At 38.0% G+C, this 26,219-nt stretch overlaps 4 protein-coding genes across 4 annotated transcripts; 1 reads left to right on the forward strand and 3 right to left on the reverse strand.

Moving 5' to 3' along the window:
• Positions 1–6,169: 6,169 nt before the first annotated feature.
• Positions 6,170–6,915, reverse strand: LOC130590149 (protein CNGC15b-like). The gene has a single exon (XM_057392151.1). The coding sequence runs from the start codon at positions 6,913–6,915 to the stop codon at positions 6,217–6,219; it is 699 nt and encodes a 232-aa protein (XP_057248134.1). The 3' UTR covers positions 6,170–6,216.
• A 372-nt stretch (positions 6,916–7,287) lies between these two features.
• On the reverse strand, positions 7,288–8,584 carry LOC104903278 (protein CNGC15b). The gene is made up of 4 exons (XM_057392152.1): positions 8,245–8,584; positions 7,784–7,895; positions 7,473–7,709; positions 7,288–7,389 (listed from the first exon to the last, which is right to left on the reverse strand). Exons 1-4 carry the CDS (start codon positions 8,508–8,510, stop codon positions 7,288–7,290), a joined length of 717 nt encoding a protein of 238 aa, XP_057248135.1. The 5' UTR covers positions 8,511–8,584.
• LOC130590150 (protein CNGC15c-like) lies at positions 8,510–9,956 on the reverse strand. The gene is made up of 4 exons (XM_057392153.1): positions 9,774–9,956; positions 9,135–9,615; positions 8,735–8,823; positions 8,510–8,534 (listed from the first exon to the last, which is right to left on the reverse strand). The coding sequence occupies exons 1-4, from the start codon at positions 9,872–9,874 to the stop codon at positions 8,510–8,512; spliced, it is 696 nt and encodes a 231-aa protein (XP_057248136.1). The 5' UTR covers positions 9,875–9,956.
• A 9,072-nt stretch (positions 9,957–19,028) lies between these two features.
• LOC130590151 (uncharacterized mitochondrial protein AtMg00300-like) lies at positions 19,029–19,593 on the forward strand. The gene is made up of 2 exons (XM_057392154.1): positions 19,029–19,175; positions 19,273–19,593. The coding sequence occupies exons 1-2, from the start codon at positions 19,029–19,031 to the stop codon at positions 19,591–19,593; spliced, it is 468 nt and encodes a 155-aa protein (XP_057248137.1).
• Positions 19,594–26,219: the final 6,626 nt, after the last annotated feature.

Below are 26,219 nucleotides of genomic sequence, written 5' to 3' on the forward strand. Positions count from 1 at the left end.
CGCAAAACCTCGGTTATGGCACTGTGCTAGGCACTATATTAAACACTCGTAAATCCCTGATTTGAGTTTTTTTTTTGCGAAAACTAAAACTAAAACTATGTGAAATAAACACTCAAACACAAGATATAATGTGGTTACGTTCAATCTCACCTCTGAGATCTACGTCCACACGAACCAAACTCTTTTATTTCTTTGAATCCTAAAATATCAACCTCTTGATACAATTAGACTCCCCCCACTACTAACCCTAGTAGTGCTCCCCAACACTTAACTCTAAGTGTTGTCACTCTCTATAATATTGAAATTACAGAAAGAATGATTCCTCAAAAGCGTGCTTCTTATTCAAGCAAATAGAGGACAATTACAAACTTCGAATTGTTATCTAATCTGACTAGAACAGTGCTATACTCGGTGCCTTAGGAAACTGTATTCAGCTCTTAATATCTCCGATCTGTTCTCTCTGAAAACGTGAGTTGTAAAACCAAATATTAAACCCTTATATACCTTATGAACTAACTGAAAATCCTTCTTATGAAGAGATTTATTATCTTTTACTCCTAATATTAAGGTATAAAACCTTTTCTTTTTAGAAAACAAACTTTATCCTTTTCATCTTTATCCTTATTTCTAAAAAGATAAGTTTTCTTTAAATCAATGTTTATCCATAATCTTTATAACCAATTTGATTTCCTTTTTATCTCATATTCCTCATTTATTTCGAAATCCTTTTTATCAAAACAGTTTATTATAATCCTATTTTTATAAAAACTATTTAAACTTGGTTTTTTATTAAATCCGTTTTTTCGAAAACTATTTAAATTCGGTTTTCATAAAATCCTTTTATAAATCGGTTTTTTTCCAAAATTTTATCAGAACTGTTTTCTTTGAAAATCCTAAATTTCGAATTACAATTTCCTTTTAAGATAGACATAGAAAATTAACATGATTATTTATTTCCTTAACTCTAAGAAAATAATAATCATCCTAAATTCATATTTCTATACTTGGAACACAATATATCACAAAGTTCTAATGTATTACATTTTCGTAGTAACTAAACATGTAACAAAATCTTGAATAGGGATGGCAGGTGGGTATAATTTGGCGGGTTTCGCACCGCATCCGCCCCAGTTGGGGCGGGTATGGATATGACTTTGGTGGGTAGTGGGTGGGTATGGATACGAAAAGTCAAATCCGCCATGGGTGGTGGGTAGGTGGTGGATATGAGGTCACATCCGCCCCAAATCCACCCGCCCCGCCCAATATCCGCCCGCCCCGCCCCATATCCATCCGCCTCGTATAATATTTACTAATTTACCCTTTATAAAATAAAGAATTATGTTCATAAATCTAAAAAATTGTAAAAAATAATTAAGAAATATGAATACTAAGAATGTGTATTTTGTTTTCTTTGAAATGGATGTTTGTAATAACTAATTTATATAATAGATTATATATAGAAAATAAATCAGGTGGGCGGGTGGAAAATCCACCTAGGTGATGGGCGGGTATAAGTGGGTAATGGATATCCACTTGGGTGGTGGAGCGGGTGTGGGTATAACCTTATACCCACGTGGGCTGAGGTGGATATGGAAACTTGTACCCGTCATGGTTGGCGGGTAGGTGGTGGGTATGGAAAATTTAGGTGGAGGTGGGTGTGGATTTAGGGGTATCCGCATCCGCCCCGCCCATTTGCCATCCCTAATCTTGAATGTTTATTTCTTCAAAGTCTTCAATCTTATATTTATTTTTTCAAAGTCTTCATTGATAGCTTTCTTAGATCACTGTTACATACATACATGTTATAGCACAAAGTGTTTATCATCATCAAAATAACATTGAATTAGAGTCACAACAAGTTTTCTGAAATAACGTAGCATTTTTATATATATGGAATACTCATATGATGGAAAAAATGTTGAAAAAACTCTCTCTAACATAATTGCACACAAATCTCTCAAGATAAAAATCAAAATTTTCATCATTTCAAATATCTAACAAACTCATTTCCAATTGATAGTGTTCATAGTTAGCGTGACCCCTATTGTTTTCTTCTTTGTATTCGTTCTGTGAAACCGGTGTTATATATATAGAGTCGGAATATTACTTTTGGGGAAGTGCATCATCACACCTAGAAGATTGTTCATCCTGTGACCCTTGATTTCTTTGAAGTTTTTCTAACAGTTTATGGGTTTATGTGGGTGATTTGGGTGGTTGTTTTCGTGTCTGAGGATGTGTTCCTTGATGGATTTAGCGATTCGGGAAGTTGTTCGTGTACTTCAGGTTGTAGTTCATGGATCATGGTGGCATGACCCAAGCTAGGTGGTTGTCCATAATTCTGGTTGGTGTAGGTCTCGGTGGTTGGTTGTCGTGGGTTGTGGGTTGGTCTGGTGGTGGTGGTGGTGATGGTGGTATTGTGATGTAGTGTTCCGTGGTTATTAGACTTGTTTCCTTTTTCTTTGTTAAATTCTCATAACACACTCATAAATGTAAGATTAAAAAGGAATCGGAGAGAAATGTGACCTGTTTTGCAGGTGATAGGTGAAAAGGTCTATTAATGGAAGATGGCCAACAAGGGTAGGATTATTCGTTATTTTCGGAAAGGTGGGGCTGTTATCTGTATACATTAAAATTCAATTTTCCTACTTGTAATCATCCTGCATTTTAGCATTTTATTCATTAATTAAAGATGCTTGTTTGGTGAACTTGTAACCCTCCTTTAGCTCTCAAAAATGTTCTTCATGCACCTCACTTGATTAAAAATCTCATTTCTGTTAGAAAGTTCACTACTGATAATAATGTCACTGTTGAATTTGATCCTTGTGGTTTTTCTGTGAAGGATTTTCGGACGGGGAGACCACTCATGAGATGTGAGAGTCAGGGGGCCCTTTATCCTATTACTTCTATCACCTCACCAGTCCAGTCTACCTTTGCCGCTCTTGCACCATCTCTTTGGCATGATCGTTTGGGTCATCCGGGTGCTTCTATTCTAGATTCTCTTAGGAAGAATAATTTTATTGAGTGTAATAAACATTGTACTTCTACAGTTTGTTACTCTTGTCCCCTGGGTAAACAAGTAAAATTGCCATTTGCTAATTCTGTTTCTTCTACTATGATGCCATTTGATATTGTTCATTGTGATTTGTGGACTTCTCCTGTACTCAGTTCCCAGGGTCATAGATATTATCTTGTTGTGTTGGATGACTACTCGAAATTTGTTTGGACTTTTCCTCTAGCTAAAAAGTCTCATGTCTATACCACTTTTCTCCAATTTCGTGCATATGTTAAAACACAATTTGAGAGGGACATTAAAAATATCCAATGTGACAATGGCCGGGAATTTGATAATGCTCCTTTTTGGCAATTCTGTAAAACAAATGGATTAAATTTTCGTTTCTCATGCCCCTATACTTCTTCTCAAAATGGTAAAGCTGAGCGTCAAATTCGGACCATTAATAATGTTGTTCGAACTCTTCTACACCATGCATCTATTCCATCTACTTTTTGGCATCATGCTCTCCAAATGGCTACCTACCTCCTTAATATTCTTCCTCACAAGAATCTCCACTATCATTCTCCTCTTCGGACTCTTTTCCAAACAGATCCGTCCTATTCTCATTTACGGGTTTTTGGGTGCTTGTGTTTTCCTCTCTTTGCTTCCACCACTATTCACAAACTCCAACCCCGTTCCACTCCTTGTGTGTTTTTGGGCTATCCACAAAATAACCGTGGGTATAAATGCTATGACCCTTCATCTCGGAAAATTATAATTTGTCGACATGTTACCTTTGTCGAAAATCATTTCCCATTTTCTTCTCTTCATAAGCCCACGGCAGGGACTTATGATTTCTTGGGGCATTCTGCTCCCTTGGGTCTCCTCTCCTTACCATATCAGCCCAGCCCACAAACTTCTTCCCCTGAGCCGCCTACCTCTCCTCTTGGCCCAGCTCCACAGACTACATCTCCTCACAGCTCGCCACAAAATGCTCCCAGCCCACATTTTTCGCCCAGCCCCGCGCCTCACCTCAATTCTCCCTCCAACATTAGCGGGCCCAGCGAGTCTGGCCCACCTCTTATTTCCCCATCATCATCTCCTATCCAGCCAATCCCATCTCACGCCCCCCCCCCCGACCTGTTACGCGCGCCCAAAATGGCATTTGTAAGCCCAAGAAAATCCTTTCTCTTCTTACTAATGTCTCACGCTCTCCCCTTCCTCGTAATCCTGTGTCGGCTCTTCGTGATCCTAATTGGAAATTGGCTATGGATGATGAATTTGATGCTCTTATTAAAAATAAGACTTGGGAATTGGTACCCCGTCCCCATGATGCTAATGTTATTCGTTCTATGTGGATTTTTGCTCATAAAGAAAAATCTGATGGTACTTTTGAGAGGCATAAAGCCCGTCTTGTAGGTGATGGAAAAACACAGCAGGTTGGTATTGATTGTGGTGAAACGTTCAGTCCAGTGGTCAAACCCGCTACTATTCGCACTGTCCTTAGCCTGGCCTTGTCTAAGGGATGGTCTCTTCATCAGCTTGATGTTAAGAATGCGTTTCTTCATGGTGAATTAAAAGAGACAGTTTATATGCATCAGCCAGTGGGTTATCGGGATTCTCAATTCCCGAATCATGTTTGCTTGTTGAAGAAGTCTCTTTATGGACTTAAACAAGCTCCTCGTGCCTGGTACCGCAGATTTGCAGACTATGTTACTAATCTTGGATTTCATAACAGCAGGTCTGATCATTCTTTGTTTATCTATCGTCAGGGTAACGATACTGCTTATCTTCTTCTCTATGTTGATGATATTATTCTCACTGCCTCCTCTGACCTGTTTCGCCAGTCTATCATCTCCCGCCTTGGGACTGAGTTTGCTATGAAAGACTTGGGGCCATTGCATTATTTTTTGGGTATTGCTGTGACACGTCATGCAGGTGGTTTATTCTTATCTCAACGTAAGTATGCTGAAGAAATTATTGAACGGGCTGGTATGTCTGCATGTAAATCCTCAGCTACACCCGTCGACACTAAATCTAAACTTAGCGCCCAGTCCGACACTCCCTGCTCCGATCCATCATTATATAGGAGTCTTGCGGGGGCTCTTCAGTATCTCACGTTTACTAGGCCCGATATTTGCTATGCTGTTCAGCAGGTTTGTCTCTTTATGCATCAGCCTATGGAGGCTCACATGCTTGCCCTTAAGCGTATTGTTCGCTATGTTAAGGGCACTCTTCATCATGGTCTTCCTTTATATCCCTCCACTGTGTCTACACTTATTTCATATACTGATGCTGATTGGGGTGGATGTCCTGACACTAGACGCTCCACGTCTGGTTACTGTGTGTTTCTGGGTGACAACTTACTCTCCTGGTCCTCAAAACGTCAGGCCACATTGTCTCGTTCCAGTGCGGAATCGGAATACAGGGGAGTTGCTAACGTGGTTTCGGAATCGTGTTGGTTACGCAATCTTTTACTTGAGCTTCATTGCCCTCTTACGAAGGCCATGTTAGTATATTGTGACAATGTGAGTGCCATCTATTTATCTGGGAATCCGGTTCATCATCAACGAACCAAACATGTTGAGATGGACATTCACTTTGTTCGTGAAAAGGTAGCCCGCGGTGAGGTTCGGGTTTTACATGTGCCATCCCGACACCAGATTGCTGATATTTTCACTAAGGGTCTTCCATTGATACTATTTGATGATTTTCGGGACAGTCTCAACGTCCGTCCTCCTCCCGTTTCGACTGCGGGGGTGTGTTAGAATATATGAAAATATCTCATTGTATTTTCATTATTCATATGTAAATATAGCTAGCATGTATTTCTCCTGTAATTAAGCTAGTTTGTTAACCTTCCTTATTCAGAGGATATGGTTACCTTGTTAACCTAGAGTATATATACTTAGGATGTAAATCTTGATTGATCAAGGAAAATATTATCTTTCAGCTTGTTTGGTGAACTTTTTTTTTCCTATTGCTTGGGTTTCCCCACAATATATAGATCGCTATGTTTTCTCTATTGTTTTTGCTTTTCATCTGTTTGGTTCATTCACTTTCTATAATTGTTGATTACTATTGTTAGCAAGTAATTAAAGTAAGTTTAGTCTAACTTCCAACAACAAAAACGAAAATTTATCTTTATTGCATAATATATATACTTCAGCATCCATCTGTTCACTTTTTGCACAACTACATTACAAGAAGTATGAGCTCATAATCTACCCATAACGGTCACTTGCACTTCTCCTCTTATCAGCCAAAAGGCGAGCAGCATACACTTCAATCCCAGCATCTGGCCTCGGCATAAAAACGTCCATGTCTGCATAACCTGTGCTAGGAAAGTTGCAAGACAAACAGCGTACACTCAAATTCTGCTGTTGTTCTTCTTGTTCTTCCTGCTTATCATCGTCAATACCTTCTTCATTCGATTGATTTTTGTCCCTCTTATACCTATGCCAAGCTGCTTGAATGAAGCAAGCAGCCCATGTCCTCCACTGCTGAGAGTGAAATCTGAGTCTATCTCTAATCTCTCTGCTATGCATCTTCCTAAACTGCGATGCGATGAACTTAAGGTCCTTGGCTTCCAGACTAAACCCTTCGACATCAGATATCGCCTTTACAGTTCTCGTCGAGCATGGGAGGATAGTATTGCTTTGTTGCCTGTTGTCTAACACCCAAGTCAATACTTCCTCCCCACAAAAACCATTTGCACCGAGCTTTGATGAGTTGAAGAACCCAACCCGCCCACCATCTGTTGTGTAGGAGTACATATGCCCTCGCATAATGAAGAACATTTCATCCACAGGCTCGCCCTCACAGAGTAGATACATGCCTTGGGTGTATAATGTGGGCTTCAGTCTCTCACAGATCGCATTTAAGGTCTGATCATCCAATTTATCAAATAGTGGAACCTGCATTTAGGTCATTAAGTTGCAATATTAAAAGATGGTTACACATTTGTGCTAATGACTGTCCTTCATTTTCTGGACTAAGAAACAGAACAAAAATTGTTGAAGATGCATCAATGAGACTACAACATACACACGTGTTTTTTAGAAAATTAAAATGTCATTAGGTAAATTATTCTTGAGATTATTGTCATGGCCACAAGTACTTCTAAGTTCTAATTACTCCATGTTCATAATTGAAGCTTGATCAATTCCTTGTGTAGTTGGGAAGAAGTCTTAGAACCATATGTTTGTAAACTTGAGATTCTTTCCCAATGATATCACGCGATCAAAGCAATATCCCGTACCAAAGCTTTATATACTCAAGATTCTTTTTCAATCCTATCCTGCTATCAAAACAGCAATTGCCAAGATCCTCTTAAACCCTATCATAGCATTGGTACATAGGACCTGTGGTAGAATTTCCCAATATAACACCATCAACTACACGCACATAAGATCAAAGTGAAGACTAGTAAGCCAAGCAATTACAAAATGATAGTTTATCAGTTGAATCTTTCGCTTACTTGTCGAACTAGATTGAGACAAAGGTATTGCTTAGTTTGCCTCCTGAGATTAATGGGAAGTGCATTAAGAATAGAGGCTTCGTCCACTCCTTGAGTAGCAACCCACTTGTAATCATAGTACTCGATTATAGTTTGTCTTAGTTCTCTAGGTAGCTTCCTATGGTGCATCCACTGCTCCATATCAGTTTGCTTGAGCCTCCAATTCTCTATTCTTACACTAGCAGATTGTATGTATTTCTGATAGCAAGTTCAATGTCTTAGGCATCAAAACCAAGGAAACAACAAGAACAATAAAATGCAACGAAACTTACTTGCATAATACCAATGACAATCGCAAATAAGCAAAGTCCAAGGGTTGCAATGACCAACGAAAACAAATTTTCTGCAATATCAATGCTGGTCTCAAGATTTTGTCCTTGTGAACTACAAAAGTGGACTTCAAAATTATGAGAACTTTCCAAAAATGTAGGATGATATACTCCCTCTATGCACAAATGACAAATGAAGGTCATGTTTGACCTTTTAAGTTAACTTTATAAATCTTTTAACATAGGTTTCTGACTAATATATGTAAAAAAAATTAGGATTACTTGTTACTAGAACCATTTCAATGGATAATTTCAACAAGACTTTGACAAACTTTACAACTATGTAATAAGAGTTATTTTAATGGTAAAAGTAGTGCAATGGAAATTGTAAAAGTTGAACAAGACATATTAATGGACAGACTCAGAGAGACGAGAGTACTAAAAAGAAAATTTTAGTAAGTCACCTTAAATTTCTTAGTCCCCACCAAAGACAGAAAAAATACTTGTTGAAGAAACCACCTGTAGACAGGTTTTCTGTTACTGTAAAGCTATAAATGCCATATGGATATAGAGCATTATCGGGGTCACAAACTCTGCTAATGTTGCTCGATTGAAGCCAAGCTATCCTATTCGGATCTGTTAAAGCACTGCAATCCAAGTAATTGACCGCACAAGAGCTCTCTTGATTACAGACCATATCCCAGCATTGTCGCAGTCTGTGTATCGACATTATGTACCAGCAATTTCCTGAAACCTGTTCTCAACATGAGATTCCAAATTGGGACACACCATAATACATAAATCTTTTAGATATGTTTTACTTTAGTATAACCGGGATCTTTTAGATTTAAGAGGTTGCATGAGAACTAGGAACAAAGTAGAAGTACTTGATTTATCGTTTTACTCACAACAGAGGCAAATAGGTAGAAAATTAGAGTGTAAGCAGCCCCCAACCAGGCTTTCTCTGTGATGACTCCAGAAGCCTTACAGAGTTGAAGGGAAAGCGGGTAAGCCAGAATAAATCTGTGCAGCATTTGTAGCATCTGTATCATAAGAATGAACACATAGGTTCTGAACCTAGAAATTGTGGAACCTCTAAGGTTAGGTAAAATTACCCATATGAAGACCTGCAACCCAAAAGAAACAAAGGAAGAATCGAAGAGATCATCATTATTGTCATGTTATTGCTTGCAACTAGAACTAACTAAACAATATTTGACTTGAACACACTCTGTACTGACGACCTGTTTAGTACCCGGTAATCAATGATACTTAGTATCGAATTTTAGTGCTTCCTCCGTCAACAAATAAAATGTTATAGTAGAAGAAAAAGAAAAGACAAAAGTTTTAGCACCTGAGGAAGAGGAAGTGCAGCTGTTAGATCAATCCAGAACCCAAACTTGAGGTATCTTGCAGCAATTTTGCAAGGGTCAGTTACAAGTTCTCCCATCCCAATCATACGAGAAGGTGGAGCAACGTATGCCATTCGAAACTGGACTAAAATATTGATCATGTAAATGAAGTCAAATGCTGTTCTTAGTGTTGATAAGATTACTTTCAGATCTCCGCCAAGCTGGATGCACAGCTCCGGTCTAGCTTCAGGCAACAAGAAGAATACAGGGTCAACAAACAGGGATATCATGCTAGCCATGAACAACAGCATGTTCCATCTATGTGCTAATGAACCTCGAGGATCCACAATCAACCACTTTTCTTTCTTGTTATAATTATCTGATGATACTTTGGATGAATATTGAGATTCAGAATGTCCTTTCCTCTTGGAGTTCTTGCATCTGATGCACACAAGAATTTGAGATTGACCATCATCTTGTGCCCTGATATACATAGAATGTTAAATATTCTAGTTTTAATCCGCAAACATCAGTTCTAGTTAATAAAAATTAGTTTTATTCAATAAAAATAAGTTTATATTAGTAACTTCATATAACAAAGACATCATGAATTAGTAAAATTAGTCATAATAAGTATTGACCTGTTTGATTGCCAAGGACTCCAGCAAATCTTCGAGAGGCCTGGTAACATGCCTCTTCCAAAATAGTTTCTTCCCTCCTGTTGGAAGGCCAACCTATCCATCAATAACCATGCTTATATAAACATGGTAATGCACATAAGATTTGAATATATTTTAGTTAAGCTCACATTTTATAAACATAAATAAAAATCGAGTATTGCATTGGATTAACTGAAACACAAGTACTCTATATGTTATAATACTCTTCTGCGATTCAAGGACTAACTTTTTCTTTTTTTAATGTATAATTCTGTTATGCTATGTGACAAAATGCTAACTAACAATAGTAACAACCAAATGTTTGTTATTTGATTAGAGTTACTCACTAAGGCTTAGATAATTAACGTTATTTTCAGTCACCGGTCTGATCGTCTAGCTCTCACTTGTGGTTCAGACTTCAGCTAATGGTGACGAACACATAATTTGGATGTTTGAGGCGTGGGATATATGCCAAATGATTTTACTTATAATTAGTTTCGGAGTTCATCAAGTCCAATCAGGTGTAAACATAAGGTGATATTTGCGTTCATTAGGTGAAATTAGGTCTAATAAGTTTAGTTGAGATAAGTTCAAGCGAAGAGAAACCACCTATGAGTCAAATATCCTAAATGATTCCTCTTTCAATACTACTTTTGTTGGTAATTGATTTACACACTTTGCTTACAATCTTAAATAAGGAAAAATCAATGAATGATTAGAGATGGAAAAGAAAGCATGAGAAAGGCAGAGGAAGTATATACTTCTTCCGTTCAAAAGAGAAATCTATACTAATATATTAAAAGATGTTCCTAAACACGGAACTATACCACATGACACTCTGTCAAAGTGTTTATTTTATGTACTCCACATACAAAAAAAAAAAAAATTACATGTTATATGTTTTAATCTCATCACTTCAAACTTATATACTGAAGTCCTAACCACTAAACCATTTTTGGTGTTATAATGCTAAAGTAAAATATTAGAATTTTTTCCTTGAATAATGCAAAAGTGGGTTTTAATTCCCAAAATATGTCCAAAAAAAATTAAAATTCCCTGCGTACCGTCCACGTAGGACGGCACGCGAGATTTTTTTTTTTTTTAGTAAAACCGCTACTCCGAGAATTTTTTTTTAGTAGCGGTTTACAAGTGCCGAGAATTTTTTTTTTCAACTTAGGTAAAACCGCTACTCCGAGTAGCGGTTTATTATGAAAACTGATATCTACTTACCATATTTTGCGCAGGTAAACCGCTACTCAGAGTAGCGGTTTATATTTATACATCGCTACTCAGAGTAGCGGTTTATATTTATACACCGCTACTCAGAGTAGCGGTTTATTTTAAAATTAACCCGCTACTTTGAGTAGTGGTTTCCGTGGGTTAAAAAAAAAAAAACAATTTTCTCGCGTGCCGTCCTACGTGGACGGTACGCAGAGAATTTTAATTTTTTTGGGCATATTTTGGAAATTAAAACCCACTTTTGCATTATTCAAGGAAGAAATTCTAAAATATTAATCAATGGAAATTATAATTACTCGAAACATAGCCCAAACCTAAAAACTAGTTCTTTATTATTAATAAGCAAATAAACACATCGAGTAGTTTACATCACATTCATTCCAAAACAATGGCGGCTAAATCTGAGGACACTTCAGAATCCTACAAACATTTTCCTACGTACCCACCATATAAAAACAGATAAAAGGAATAGCATAAAGAAATCATAAGGTTAAGCACATTATAATATTATGCATACAACAAAATAATGATTGGTCATAGCATAGATTATGCATTTGAGTGGTGTGTTGGAACATTTATAGGGTAATGGGTTTGAAACTCATAAGGGTATGTACTAGAAGAGGAGGAGGTCTAGTATGCAAAAGACTAGAGTGCATCAAGTGGCAAAACGCATTGATAAACCAAGGGGGACAGAAGACTGGCCGCGAGTCGCGACAAGAGTCGCGAGTCGCGACCAGTGGCCCGTCGCGAGTCGCGACTCGCGAGCTTCTTCGCGAGTCGCGACATGTCTTCTGCCTTGGAATGCGAAAAGATGCCTTGACGGTTTTATGTCCGTTGTGATGTTATGGCCTCATTTTAATGACCTTTAAGGTCCTTAAATCAGCTGATTAAAGGCCTTTGATGGGTGATTAAAATGGGGGTTATGGATTGTCTACTCTAGTCAATGAAAGGTTTATGATTCCTATATAAACCTTGGGATTCCTATGAGTGAAGGGTTAGAAAAAATCAGAATTTTCTATTCTATACTCTCTCAAATACTTCTTGCTTAGCTTAAGAGAAAACTTGCAATCTTCTCTTGAGTGTTCTTAACAAAACACAAAACACAAGTTCTTGTTGATTCACTTAGAAGATCATCTAAGTGGATTGTTTCTCTCCATTGTATCTCATTAGTTATTTCGTGTTAACCCGGTGATCCTAGAGGGGCGAAATTAAACTAATAGGAAAGCGTAGTTTCCGTGCCTTGGAGTGGATATCCGGTTCTCTCATTGATCACGAAGATAACAATCTATTAGTTTAATTTTCATTTCTTTTCGGATATGGCTCAATCACTCAAGGACATGACTATGAACTTCCAAAAGTTGGATAAGTTTGAGGGGGTGGGCTATCGGAGGTGGCAAAAGAAGATGCACTTCTTGTTGACGCCTTGAATGTGGTGTATGTGTTATCAACTCCTATGCCACCACTCCCGGAAGATGGAGAGGAAGAGCCTCTTGAGACTACTAGGAAGAGGATCAAGTGGGAGAATGATGACTACATTTGTCGTGGTCATATTCTCAACTCTCTCACCGACCCGTTGTTTGATCTCTACAAAATGTGGAGAGTGCAAAGGAACTTTGGGACGCTCTTGAGGCCAAGTACATTTCGGAAGATGCTTCAAGTAAGAAATTCCTTGTTAGTAATTTTAATTCTTTTAAAATGACTAATGATCGGCCTATTATGGAGCAATTCCATGAGGTTCATCATATTTTGAACCAAATAAGATCACATGGTATGGTGATGGATGAGGCAATTGCGGTTGCCTCAATCATTGACAAATTACCAAATTCTTGGAAAGATACAAAACATCTTTTAAAACATAAAAAGGAAGACATGTCCATGGAGCAATTAGGAACTCATCTTCGTATTGAAGAGGGGATCCGGGCTCAAGATGGGGTTAAGGATACTACTCCTAGTATTCCTAAATCTACCGTTAATTTGGTAGAGGTTGGTGGGTCTAGTAAGACCAAGAAATCCAACAACAACAACAACAACATAACAAAACCAATGTTGCAAACAAGAAGAGGAAGACCCTCTCTTGTTGGATATGCAATGGTCCTCATCTTAAGAGGGATTGTCCTTCTAACAACAAGAAGAAGACAAAGAACACACAACCTAGTGTTGTTCAAAACCAAGGTAACAATGCACATGTTAATGTAATTGAAGAAATGCTTTTTTGCTATGATTTCTGAAATTATGTGTGTGCAGGTTGATGATTCTTGGTGGATAGATTCGGGAGCCTCTAGACATGTGTGCAATAACAAGGATTTCTTCAAGTCTTTGAAAGATTTGGATGATGGTCCAATCTTGTATATGGGGAATGATTCTACGGTAAAGGCTAGAGGCATAGGCCAAGTAGAATTGTTGTTAACCTCGGGAAAGACTTTAACTCTCCGGGATGTTGTGTATGTACCGGAAGTTAGGAAGAATCTTTGTCAGGAGGTCTCTTGAATAAGTATGGTTTTAAAGTTGTTTTTGAGTCGGATAAATTTGTACTTTCCAAGGGTGGTATTTTTGTTGGACAAGGTTTCTTTTGTAATGGAATGTTTAAATTTAGTATTGATAATAAAATTGGTACTAGTTCTATTTACATGCTTGATGTTTCTTCTCTATGGCACAATCGTTTATGTCATGTGAATTATCGTAGATTATATGACATGTCTAAAATGGGGTTGATACCTCCTTTCGATTTAAAGTTAGAGAAGTGTCACACTTGCGTGCTAAATAAAATTACAAAAAATCCTTATCCTAGTGTGACTAGACAAACGGTATTGCTTGAATTGGTGCATAGTGACTTGTGTGACTTTCATAGTTCACCTTCTTTAGGAAATAAAAAATATATTGTAACTTTTATTGATGATTTTTCAAGGTTTTGTTACATATATTTTTATTTACTAAAGATGAAGCACTAGAAAAGTTTAAGACCTTTAAAATCGAAGTGGAACTCCAACTTAATCAAAAGATTAAAAGACTTCGAACGGATAGGGGTGGTGAATATTATAATCCAAGTTATTTTAGTTCCATTGGTGTAATTCATGAAACAACCGCCCCATACTCACCTCAAAGTAATGGTATAGCGGAAAGGAAAAATAGGGTCCTAAAAGAAATGGTTAATACCATGCTTTCTAATTCGGGTCTTAATGACGGTTTTTGGGGTGATGCAATTTTAACTGCATGTTACATTTTAAATCGAGTTCCTAATAAAAGGAATAAGACTACCCCTTATGAACTTTGGTGTAATAAAAAGCCTAATCTCAATTACCTTAAGGTATGGGGTTGTAGGGCAATTGTCAAATTGACGGAACCTAAAAGGAAAACTTTAGGTGAAAAAGGAATTGATTGCATTTTTATAGGCTATGCGGTACATAGCAAAGCCTATAGGTTTTATGTCATTGAGCCCAATGACTTTGTCTCTATTCACTCCGTGATAGAGTCAAGGGATGCAATATTTGATGAGACTAGATTCTCATCGATTCCAAGACCAAAGGACATGATACCTAGTACTAGTTCCAATGTTGTAGATGACATTTCTAATGATCATGATACTACAACACCGGAAATTAGGAAAAGTAAAACGAATTAGAAAAGAGAAATCTTTTGGACCGGATTTTCAACTATATTTAGTTGAAGGGTCAAGGGAGTCAATTTCGACTCAAATTTCATATTGTTACAATATGGAGGAGGATCCTAGGTCCTTTGATGAGGCTATGAAGTCTCATGATTCTGCTTTCTGGAAAGAGGCAGTGAATGATGAAATGGATTCTATAATGGGTAATCACACTTGGTTTTTAGCTAATTTACCTCCCGGTTGCAAACCCCTAGGTTGTAAATGGATTTTTGTAAGGAAAAAGAAAATCGATGGAACCATACTAAAACATAAGGCCCGGTTAGTGGTCCAAGGTTTTAGGCAAAGATATGGTATCGATTACTTTGATACTTATGCTCCAGTAGCTAGAATAGCTACTATTAGACTATTGATAGCATTAGCTGCGATTCATGGTCTAGTAATTCACCAAATGGATGTAAAAACTGCTTTTCTTAATGGTGAATTGGAGGAGGAAGTGTACATGAATCAACCTGAAGGGTTTGTGGTTAAAGGTCAAGAAACTAAAGTTTGTAAATTGTTAGATCTTTGTATGGTCTTAAACAAGCACCTAAGCAATGGCATCAAAAATTTGATGAAGTTGTGTTGTCTAGTGGGTTCAAAATAAATCAGTCCGATAAGTGTGTATATAGCAAATTTGATAATAACGGTAAAGGAGTTATAATTTGCTTATATGTTGATGATATGCTTATTTTTGGGACTGATTTGGAACAAGTGGAAAAGACCAAAGTCTTCCTTTCCTCTAGCTTCTCCATGAAAGATTTGGGTGAAGCGGATGTTATTCTAGGTATTAGAATAATAAGAGGGAAAGGGTCGTTTTCTTTATCACAATCTCATTATATTGAGAAAGTGGTCAAGAGGTATAATGAGTCAAATTCGACTCATTTTGCTACTCCTATGGATCCTAGTATTCACTTGGTTCCGAGTAGTGGTACTCCAATTTCACAATTGGAGTATGCAAGCTTAATTGGAAGCTTGATGTATGCTATGACTAGCACTCGGCCGGATATAGCCTTTGCTATTGGCAAGCTCAGTAGGTATACTAGTAATCCTAGTATGTTGCATTGGCAAGCATTGAGAAGAGTGTTAAGGTACTTGAATAAGACCTTGGATTATGTCATAACATACAATAGAGAACCTTCTATCTTAGAAGGTTACTCGGATGCTAGTTGGATTTCGAATAAGGAAGATTATTCATCCACTAGTGGTTGGGTGTTTCTTCTTGGAGGAGGTGCCATTTCATGGGCTTCCAAGAAGCAAACATGTATAACGGATTCCACTATGGCATCGGAATTCATTGCTTTGGCTTCTTGTTGCCAAGAAGCGGAATGGCTAAGGAATGTGTTGAGTGAGGTGGACTTATGGGTGAAACCAATGTCACCTCTTGCTATCCATTGTGATAGTGCATCAACCATAGCTAAAGCATATAGTGAAGTCTACAATGGCAAGTCAAGGCACATTGGAGTTAGACATAGCTATGTGCGGGAAATGATAAGGAATAGTTGTATAACTATTAATTTTGTTCGGTCTAGTTTGAACTTGGCGGATACGTTTACAAAACCGTTGTCAAGGGAACTAGTGAACAAAATGAACAAAGGGATGGGTCTTAAGCCTATTGATCAACCTATGGTGAAGGAAAACTCTATTTGATGTCTAATACAACGTTAGATCTCAAATTCAAGGAGGATAGTACTTCTCTAAGAGGTTGGGAGCACTTGTTTAATACATCCCGAGGTTAGTGCTTGTTGCTACAATGATAAAGAGGTTGAATTTTATTCTTAATAAATCTTTGATAAGGTGCTCAATTGTAGGAGCATGTCCGGAAAGATTTACCTATGTAAGCTAGAAGTTTGGCCGCTTCATCAAGTCTTAGGCTTGACTTGGAATGCTTATGAATGGATATGGACACCAAGGCTTCATAGGTGTCGGAGGTTTTAAGAACCTAGTTTATGTTTGTGTGTATTAGTAACTTCAATAATTTGTAATGGTTATATGATTCAAAGCTTTGTCTATCATTATGATCTAAATTATTGTAAAGATTACTTTTACTAAATGGAAATTCAATCGTTAGATATTTCCATGATGCATGAACATGTGTGTTTGCGATTTATAGCAAGTTGAAAAACTTTTCAACATTACCCTATAAATGGGAGGAGGATTGTTGGAACATTTATAGGGTAATGGGTTTGAAACTCATAAGGGTATGTACTAGAAGAGGAGGAGGTCTAGTATGCAAAAGCTAGAGTGCATCAAGTGGCAAAACGCATTGATAAACCAAGGGAGACAGAAGACTGGCCGCGAGTCGCGACACGAGTCGCGACACGAGTCGCGAGTCGCGACCAGTGGCCCGTCGCGAGTCGCGACAGGCGTCGCGGGTCGCGACCAGCGCCTCGCGACTCGCGAGCTTCTTCGCGAGTCGCGACTGTCTTCTGCCTTGGAATGCGAAAAGATGCCTTGACGGTTTTATGTCCGTTGTGATGTTATGGCCTCATTTTAATGACCTTTAAGGTCCTTAAATCAGCTGATTAAAGGCCTTTGATGGGTGATTAAAATGGGGGTTATGGATGTTCTACTCTAGTCAATGAAAGGTTTATGATTCCTATATAAACCTTGGGATTCCTATGAGTGAAGGGTTAGAAAAAATCAGAATTTTCTATTCTATACTCTCTCAAATACTTCTTGCTTAGCTTAAGAGAAAACTTGCAATCTTCTCTTGAGTGTTCTTAACAAACACAAAACACAAGTTCTTGTTGATTCACTTAGAAGATCATCTAAGTGGATTGTTTCTCTCCATTGTATCTCATTAGTTATTTCGTGTTAACCCGGTGATCCTAGAGGGGCGAAATTAAACTAATAGGAAAGCGTAGTTTCCGTGCCTTGGAGTGGATATCCGGTTCTCTCATTGATCACGAAGATAACATGGTGTATGGTATACATGTAAGAATGCCTTGATTCCGTTGGACGAAATGCAGTCGAAATAGAGTTTCGCAGGGGCCATCCGATCAGGCCCGAATTGCGTGTTCGCCCGATCAGGCGCCTTAGCGAACTACGACCAGACATGGTCACCCGATCGGGCCCTCGTGCATTCTGAGGTTTGGGAAAATACCGCGCGATCAGGCGGATGTCGCCCGACCCGATTCGGCGGTAGGCGATTTTGACGCGGAAACGTGTTTTCTGACGCGGGGTAGAAATAGGTGTTAAACCTAATTGTGTTATACCACGAATTAAGTCTAATTCACTCTGTAATCTGGTTTTCCTCACATAATAAAATATTCTCTCTCTATTAGTGGACGTAGCCAAATTGGTGAAGCACATAATAACTCTGTTGTGCGTTTTTCTTTGTTTTACATTCGATTATTTGTTTCTTGCTCACGTCTGTTATGACAAATTGGTATCAAGAGCTTTGTGTTCGATCTGGGTGAGAAAGCTGTCTGGGATGAATGTGAAAATTGATAAATTCAATAGGAGAAATAGTTTTAGTCTGTGGCAAATCAAGATGCGGGCTTTACTGAAGAAACAGGGGTTGTGGGCACCTTTGACAAAGAAGTCAACATATTCAGTTACCATTGAGATAACCACTCTAAAGGATAAGGCTCATCCAACAATTATGTTGTGTCTGGCTGATGACATAATCACTAAAGTCGCAGAGAAGAAACTGCATTTGGTCTGTGGTTGAAATTAGAGAGTTTGTATATAATAAAACCTCTAACCAACAAGTTGCTTTTGAAGCAACATCTGTTCACCCTGCGTATGAATGAAGGTACACCTCTTAGAAATCACCTAGATCAATTAAATACAATATTGTTAGAATTGCGTAATATTGATGTCAAGGTGGAGGATGAGGATGCCGCTTTGATTCTGCTTGTTTCTTTACCGTTATCATATTAAAATTTTGTGCAATCTTTCGTTGTTGGTAATTTGTGTCCTTAGAAGAAGTTAGATCATATCTGCATATTATGGAATGACGCCATAAGTCATCTGGTAGTACATGTACAAATAATCAGGCTTTTGGATTAGTATCCAATAGTGGTAAGGAACGTGGTAAAAATAATTTCAAGAAATCTGGAAATTCTAAAGGGGATCATCCTAAACCTAATGATGTTTGTCATTACTGTAAGGAGAAGGGACATTGGAAAAAGGAATGTCCTAAAAAGAAGCATCATGAAAATAAATCTGTGTTTGGTTCTCCTGTAGTTGCAGCAGGAAATTCAAATCATGAGGATGATCTTGTTCTAGTTGCAAATGAGCAAACATATTGTAATGATGTGTAGGTTCTTAATTCTGGAGCGTCATATGATATGAATCGTTGTAGGGAGTGATTCACTATTTATGAGAAGGTAGAGGGAGGTAATATTTCAATGGCTAACAGTGTAGTCTGCAAGATAGTTGGAATAGGCCCTATCAAGATCCGGACACATGATGGTACATTCTGCACTTTGAATAACGTCAGGCATGTTCCACAGATGACCAAGAATCTGATTTTACTTCGTTTGTTAGACAGTAAGGTGTTCAGTTTCAGAGGTGAGGGGAGTTGTGTATGTCTACAAGGGTTCAAAGGATGTATTGAAGGGGGTCAAGTGTGGTACTTTGTATGTTTTGCAGGGTCTACTCTCAGGTTCACCTGTTGTTGCTTCGTCTGAATTAATTCAGAAGGAGGATATGACCAAGCTGTGGCACATGAGACTTAGACATATGAGTGAGAGAGGGATGCGAATCCTCTCCAAGGCATATCTTCTGGGTGGCCATAAGGTCACAAACCTTGAGTTTTGTCAGCATTGTGTTTTTGGGAAACTAAATCATAGCAAGTTTCCTAAGGGCATTCATAAAACAAAAGGTACTCTGGATTATATCCGCTCTGATTGTTGGGATCCTTCACGTGTGAAATCTTTAGGAGGTCCTTCATTGATGATTTTTCAAGAATGACTTGGTTAATTGTTATGAAGTTAAAAGGTGAAGTTTTCAAGAGCTTCAAGCAGTGGAAGGCATTGGTGGAAAATCAAACTGGGAAGAAGATCAAAAGGCTACGAACTGATAATGGTCTGGAGTTCTGTTTGTCTAAGTTCGAAGAGTTCTGCAAGAATTAAGGGATTGCTAGGCATTACACTATTAAGAACAAACTACAACAGAATGGTGTAGCAGAACGAATGAATCAGACACTTATAGAGAGCTCGGTGCATGCTCTCTAATGCTGGGATGACTAGAAGGTTTGGGAAAAAGCTGTCATTGCAGCGTGCTATCGGATCAACCTTAGGAATCAATCTCAAAACACCATATGAGATGTGGTCAGGTAAACCTGCAGATTACTCAGATATACGAGTTTTTAGTTGTAATGTTAACTATCATGTAAATGAAGGTAAGTTGGAGCCAAGAGCTAGAAAAGGAGTATTTGTAGGATATGTGGATGGTGTGAAAGGTTATTCAATTTGGTCCCCGTCTGAGGGTAGGGCTATACTAATTAGAAATGTTTTCTTTGATGAAAATTCTATGTTTAATCCTACTGTGAAGTCTGTTATTTCACTATTTTGATAATGACATATAATTAAAGTTTACGTGCTTTTAGTTTATTAAGTCCAGTTTTTAGTTTATTATGTTAGATGTAATTTCATGTGTTTAGATTTATTTTTCCTGTTTTGTTTATTTTATTTTGTTAGATTTATTCTTCTAGTTTTAATTAGTTTATTTATTTTTAGACTTCACGAATAACATGTTAAATAACTTATAATGAATTGATTAGGAGTTTAATCAAGATTAAGTTGTTAATATCTTATTTGTGATATTCGGTTAATATTATGGATGTAACAAATTTAATATATTAAGTTTCCATAATATTTTGTTTAGTTAGTGTGTGCAGCATGTTTGTTTTTCCTACAATCTAGGAGCCGCCAAACACTAACCTAAGCATACGCTTAAAGATAGATCGTTGAGGTAGTTCCTACATTTTAGGAACCACAAAAACTAATCTATTTATAAGGCGTGTGAACGTGGAGAAGTGGCTAAGTTTAAGGAAGCCCAACTGCCAACGGAATTATCACAACGGACATATTGTGGAGAAGTGGTTGATGCTACGTGTGATTATGGAGAAGATCTTGGAGAAGATCGCGGAGAAGATCTTGGAGAAGATCGTGGAGAAGAACTCGAGAAGAAAGATCCCTACAAATAGAGTTTTGTAATGATCTTATTAGACATACTTTCAGAATTTTATGTAATATTCTTAGTGAAAGTACATTCGGTTTTCTTCTTCTTAGAAATTGATGTATTATAGATTGGGTTGAGTGAATCTAAGTTTGTAATCATTTCGAGAGAAAAAGAGAAAGAGAAAGAGAAGAGAGAAAGAGAAAAGTCTTCGAGTGAAGTCAAGGGAGAAGTCAACTGTTCAGGGGGAACAGGCTGACAGGGAACCAGTTCCCAGAGGAACAGAGTTAGTCCAAGTTTAGGTTGAACAAAAGAGAGTCTTTTGGCCTAAAAGTTATTAAAGAGAATCGAGTCAAAATCCCTCGTGGTCAAGGTTTTTCTTCCTATTGGGCCTATGAAGTTTTCCTTGTAAAAATCTCGTGTTCATAGTTCTTTCTTATTTCATGCAATTTTATCTTTCTTATTCAATCATTCTTGTATTTCCGCAAAAAGTTTGAAAGTCTCTCCAACTACAATTCACCCCCTCCCTCTTGTAGTTTCTTAAGTGTTCGTCCAAGACTAACAATTGGTATCAGAGCCTAGTTCGTCCAAAATCAGTTAACACTGAGGAGCTAGTTCCTGGAAATGATGAACACATCAGGAGAAAGATTAGAAGAAGGTTACTCAACTCAGAGTCCACCAATGTTTAATGGCAAGTATTATTCATATTGGAAGAATCGTATGGAAATATTTATCAAGGCTGAAAATTATCAAGTTTGGAGAGTAATAGAGATTGGTGACTTCGAAGTCACAGAGAAAAATGAAAAAGGTGAAGAAATTCCCAAGCCATTCTTCAAATATGATAAAGATGACTTCGACAAGATGGAGATGAATAATTTGGCCAAAAGATTCTCCATTGTGGTCTTGATCCCCATGAACACAATCGAATCACGGGATGCAAATCAGCCAAGCAGATGTGGGAACTTCTTTAAGTTACTCACGAAGGAACAAACGAAGTCAAGAGATCAAAGATTGACATGCTCATGCACAAATATGAGCTATTTCAAATGAAGCCTAAGGAGTCTGTTCAAGAGATGCTCACAAGGTTCTCCAACATCATTAATGAACTTGAATCTCTAGGAAAGATCATCACTCCGGAGGAACAAGTACGAAAAGTTCTTCGAAGTCTTCCTCAGGATGAAAAATTGATGGCAAAGGTCACTGCCATCCTTGAAGCAAAAGATTTCACCACATTCAATATCGAACAACTTTCCGGTTCCTTGTTGACTCATGAAATCCATTTAGGAACTCATGAGGTTGAATCTAATAGGCCTAAGGCATTGGCTCTCAAGTCCGATGACTTAGAGGATTCAGAAACTGATGATGAAGAGGCAGCAATGATCGTGAAAAGATTCAAAAAGTTCTTCAACAAAAACTACAAGGGGAAGAACTTGAAAAAGCCAGGAATGTTAAGCTTTCACAAGTGTGGAAGTCCGGATCACTTTATAAAGGAATGCCCTCTCTGGGAAAATGAAAAGAGCAAAGGAAAGTACAAGGAGAAGGGAAAGGAACAGCAAAAACCTATCTCAAAAGTTGACATGAGAAGGGCCATGGTTGCTGCCTGAGGAGAATCCGATTCAGACGAGGAGCAGGAACAACCAGAAGAGGAGACAACTCATTTATGTCTCATGGAAAAAACAGACGAGGAAGAAGACTTGCCAAACAACAAGGTATGCATAAATGTTGTAGAAGAAGAGTTAAAATGACTTTCAAAGAATCAATTAATAAAACTACTTTTGGAAACTTTGGATGACTTTAAGGCCATTTGTGTTAGAGAAGAAAATTTAGAAAAAGCCTTAGAAGTCACCAAAGGTCATTCAAATTGGTTTAAGACAGTGAATGCATACATTGAGGAAAGATTCTTTGAAGTCTTTGATGAAAACCGACGTATTCGAGAAGCTTTTGAAAATGCTAAAAATGAAAATTATTTCTTGAATATGGAAATGGCTAAATTGAAACTATTCGTTCATGAAGGAACCAGTTCCTCTATAAATACCAGATCCGAGTTCTAAAAATTGAAATTCGAACATGAAAAAGTTTTGAGTAAATATCTGGTACTTAAAAAGAAAATGGAATCTTCAAGAACGACTCTTCCTGATCCAGTAAGCTGGATACAAAAATATAAAAATGAAGGAAGAAGTGGGTTAGGTTTCAATCACAAGAAGAAAAACAAAATGAAAAAATATGTTGATCTTCCAAGCAACCGAATATGCTCTCACAGTGGGAACAGTGGACACTTAGTGTCTGACTGTTCCTCCAGAGAAGAACATATTGAAATGAACACCCACTTAGTTAAACAAGTTTGGAAAGTTAAGAGAAATACAAGCCCGACAGAGGAACCCAAGTCAAACTGGGTTCCTACCACTGACTGATTGCTTTGATACAGGCTAAAGTGAGGGGGAACAACCTGTGGTACCTCGATAGCGGTTGTTCTAAACACATGACAGGAGATAAAGAGATATTTCTCTCGCTTTCAGCCTATGATGGAGGAACTGTGACCTTCGGAGACAATCTTACCAGTAACATAGTTGCAATAGGGAAGGTAGGAAAGTATAAGTCACAGTCTATAGACAATGTATTTTTGGTCGAGGGTTTAAAACATAATCTGCTTAGTATTTCTCAATTTTGCGATAAAGGGAACAGTGTAAATTTTACTAATGAATGTTGTGTAGTAAGTAATGCAGGAATAGGTACCAAAATCCTAGAAGGAACAAGAAAAGGGAACACCTACGTTGTTGATCTCAACCTTGTTCCTAGGAACAATCTAACGTGTTTAAGTGCCGTCGATAATGAACCACTTCTTTGGCATAAAAGGTGTGGTTACGCAAGTATGGCATTACTCCAGAAGCTAAGTGGTAAGGACTTGGTGGTTGGATTACCAACTATCAAAGTCTTAAACCATGAAGTTTGTGGACCATGTGCAAAAGGTAAACAAGTTAGATCCTCGTTCAAATCAAAGAAAATGGTAAGCACACAAAGTCCCTTGAATTGATTCATATGGACTTGTGTGGCCCTGTTCGAATCCAAAGTCGATCTGGTAAGAGATATGTGCTTGAATAGTGATGATTTTTCAACATACACTTGCGTTATTTTTCTCCATAGCAAAGATGAGACATTTGATGAATTTGTTAACTTTGCAAAAAGAACTCAAAGAATAAGTGGTTTTAAAATTAAGCACTTGCGTTCTGATCATGGTAAGGAGTTTGAAAACTCCAAATTTGAGAGTTTTGCAGAAATGAAGGTCTTGATCACAACTTCTCAGCTCCTAGAACTCCACAACAAATGGCGTGGTAGAACGGAAGAATCGCACTTTGGAGGACATGGCAAGAACAATGATCATAGCAAGCAATCTTCCGAAGAATTTCTGGGCTGAAGCAGTGAATACGGCATGCTACATAATCAATAAGGGTCATGCTAAGACCTATCGTCTTGAAGACCCCTTATGAGCTTCTCAAAGGAAGAAAACCCAATATCTCGTACTTTAGAATCTTTGCTGTAAATGCTTTGTACATAACAATGGTAAAGACAATTTAGGAAAGTTTGATGCTAGAAGCGATGAGGCTGTTTTTATTGGATATGCTTTAAGTAGTAAGGCATATAGAGTTTACAACAAACGAACAATGTGTGTTGAGGAAAGTGTCCATGTTATTTTTGATGAAACTAACTCTCTGCAGGAACCAAGTCATGAAAATGACTTCGAAATAGGACTGACTCGTATTGAGTAGTCAGTAAACATTGATGAGGAACTAACACCTGCAGGATCCGACAAAAAGCATATTTCTGAAAAAGAGATAGTTGTTCCTGATCCTGTTATACAGGAGGAACAGGCACCAGAAATTCATCCAGTAGACGAGACGAATGAAGCTCCTCAAACGGGAGGAGCAGAGACAAGAAGATTTGAACCAAGACCATGGAAACACTTGAAATCCCATCCATTGGATTTGATAGTAAGTGATATTGAAAAGGGAACTCAAACGAGATCCCAACTGAAAAATTTATGTGCTTTCCATGCCTTTTTGTCTATGACAGAACCACGAGATCACAATGATGCCCTACTGGAGTCTGACTGGATAAACGCCATGCAAAAGGAACTGAATGAGTTCCAAAGGAACAAGGTCTGGCATCTTGAGACCAAGCCTAAAAACCAAAAGGTGATTGGACTGAAATGGGTCTTCAGGAACAAGCTAGACGAACATGGAACAGTCATAAGAAAAAAAGCCAGACTCGTAGCCAAAGGGTACAATCAACAAGAAGGTATTGATTTTGATGAAACCTTTGCTCCTGTAGCTAGAATAGAAGCAATAAGAATTTTGATTGCCTTTGCAGCATTCGTGGGCTTTAGGTTGTACCAAATGGACGTCAAATGTGCCTTTTTAAATGGATATTTGATTGAAGACGTCTATGTGGAACAACCTCCTGGTTTCGAAAACCCGGATCTTCCGAATCATGTCTATAAGCTAGATAAAGCTCTTTATGGGCTTAAGCAAGCTCCTAGATCATGGTATGAAAGACTTTCAAAATTCTTTCTAATGACTTTATACGAGGCAAAGTTGATAGGACCCTGTTCCTTCGATCCAAAGGAACAGACATCCTAGTGGTTCAGATTTATGTGGATGATATAATTTTTGGTGCAACTAACAAATCTCTTTGTAAAGAATTTCACTAGGGGAAAAAACATAAAGGGCTGCGCAGGAAGGGCTGCGCTTTTTGTAAAAGCGCAGCCCTACTAGTGAAGGGCTGCGCTTATTTAAAAAAGCGCAGCCCTACTAAGCAGAAGGGTTGCGCATTTTAAAAAAAAGCGCAGCCCTTCACTAGTAGGGCTGCGCTTTTTTAAATAAGCGCAACCCTTCTGTAGGTAAGAAGGGCTGCGCTTTTAAAAAAGCGCAGCCCTACTAAGTGAAGGGCTGCGCTTTTTTAAAAAGCGCAACCCTTCTGCTTAGTAGGGCTGCGCTTTTTTAAAAAAGCGCAGCCCTTCCTGAAAAAATTTGAAATTTCGGAATCGCGGGCTTTGAAATATTGAGCGGGGATTCGTCAAATATATTATCCCTCATTCTCTCTCCTCTCTCATGTCCCTCATTATTCCTTTCCTCCTTCTCTCTCATCCTCTCTTCTCTCTCATCCTCTCTTCTCTCTCAAAATCTCCCATAAACATTTGCGACAAAAACCTTGAAATGATTTGCACTAAACATGGCGACGGAGTCCGATTGCCTATTGTGATACCTTTTCGGAAGCGGAACGAGCCAACGAGTCAAACTCACTGCTATGCTGTGATGTTTAGGATTTTTAAGCCATCCGAGTTCGTTTAAGCCTCCAAATAGCCATTTTAAGTTTTTCCGAAATTTTTTTTTTCCCTTAAATTATGTATTTGGGTTTTGTTT

The sequence above is a fragment of the Beta vulgaris genome, chromosome 9 (assembly GCF_026745355.1).
Source record: "Beta vulgaris subsp. vulgaris cultivar EL10 chromosome 9, EL10.2, whole genome shotgun sequence".
Classification (NCBI taxonomy): domain Eukaryota; kingdom Viridiplantae; phylum Streptophyta; class Magnoliopsida; order Caryophyllales; family Amaranthaceae; genus Beta; species Beta vulgaris.

Bases quoted from the DNA above. Each gene is read 5' to 3' on its own strand.
- LOC130590151 (XM_057392154.1), top strand. From the start codon at position 19,029: ATGGCTAACAGTGTAGTCTGCAAGATAGTTGGAATAGGCCCTATCAAG. The intron at 19,176-19,272 runs GTGTTCAGTTTC...TATGTTTTGCAG, and splicing joins TTCGTTTGTTAGACAGTAAG to GGTCTACTCTCAGGTTCACC.
- LOC104903278 (XM_057392152.1), bottom strand. From the start codon at position 8,510: ATGTCGATACACAGACTGCGACAATGCTGGGATATGGTCTGTAATCAA. The intron at 7,710-7,783 runs GTAAGTTTCGTT...ACTTGCTATCAG, and splicing joins TTGTCATTGGTATTATGCAA to AAATACATACAATCTGCTAG. The intron at 7,390-7,472 runs GTAAGCGAAAGA...ATGTGCGTGTAG, and splicing joins GTCTCAATCTAGTTCGACAA to TTGATGGTGTTATATTGGGA.
- LOC130590150 (XM_057392153.1), bottom strand. From the start codon at position 9,874: ATGGATAGGTTGGCCTTCCAACAGGAGGGAAGAAACTATTTTGGAAGA. The intron at 9,616-9,773 runs GTCAATACTTAT...TATGTATATCAG, and splicing joins AGTCCTTGGCAATCAAACAG to GGCACAAGATGATGGTCAAT. The intron at 8,824-9,134 runs GTGCTAAAACTT...CTTATGATACAG, and splicing joins CTGCACTTCCTCTTCCTCAG to ATGCTACAAATGCTGCACAG.
- LOC130590149 (XM_057392151.1), bottom strand. From the start codon at position 6,915: ATGCAGGTTCCACTATTTGATAAATTGGATGATCAGACCTTAAATGCG.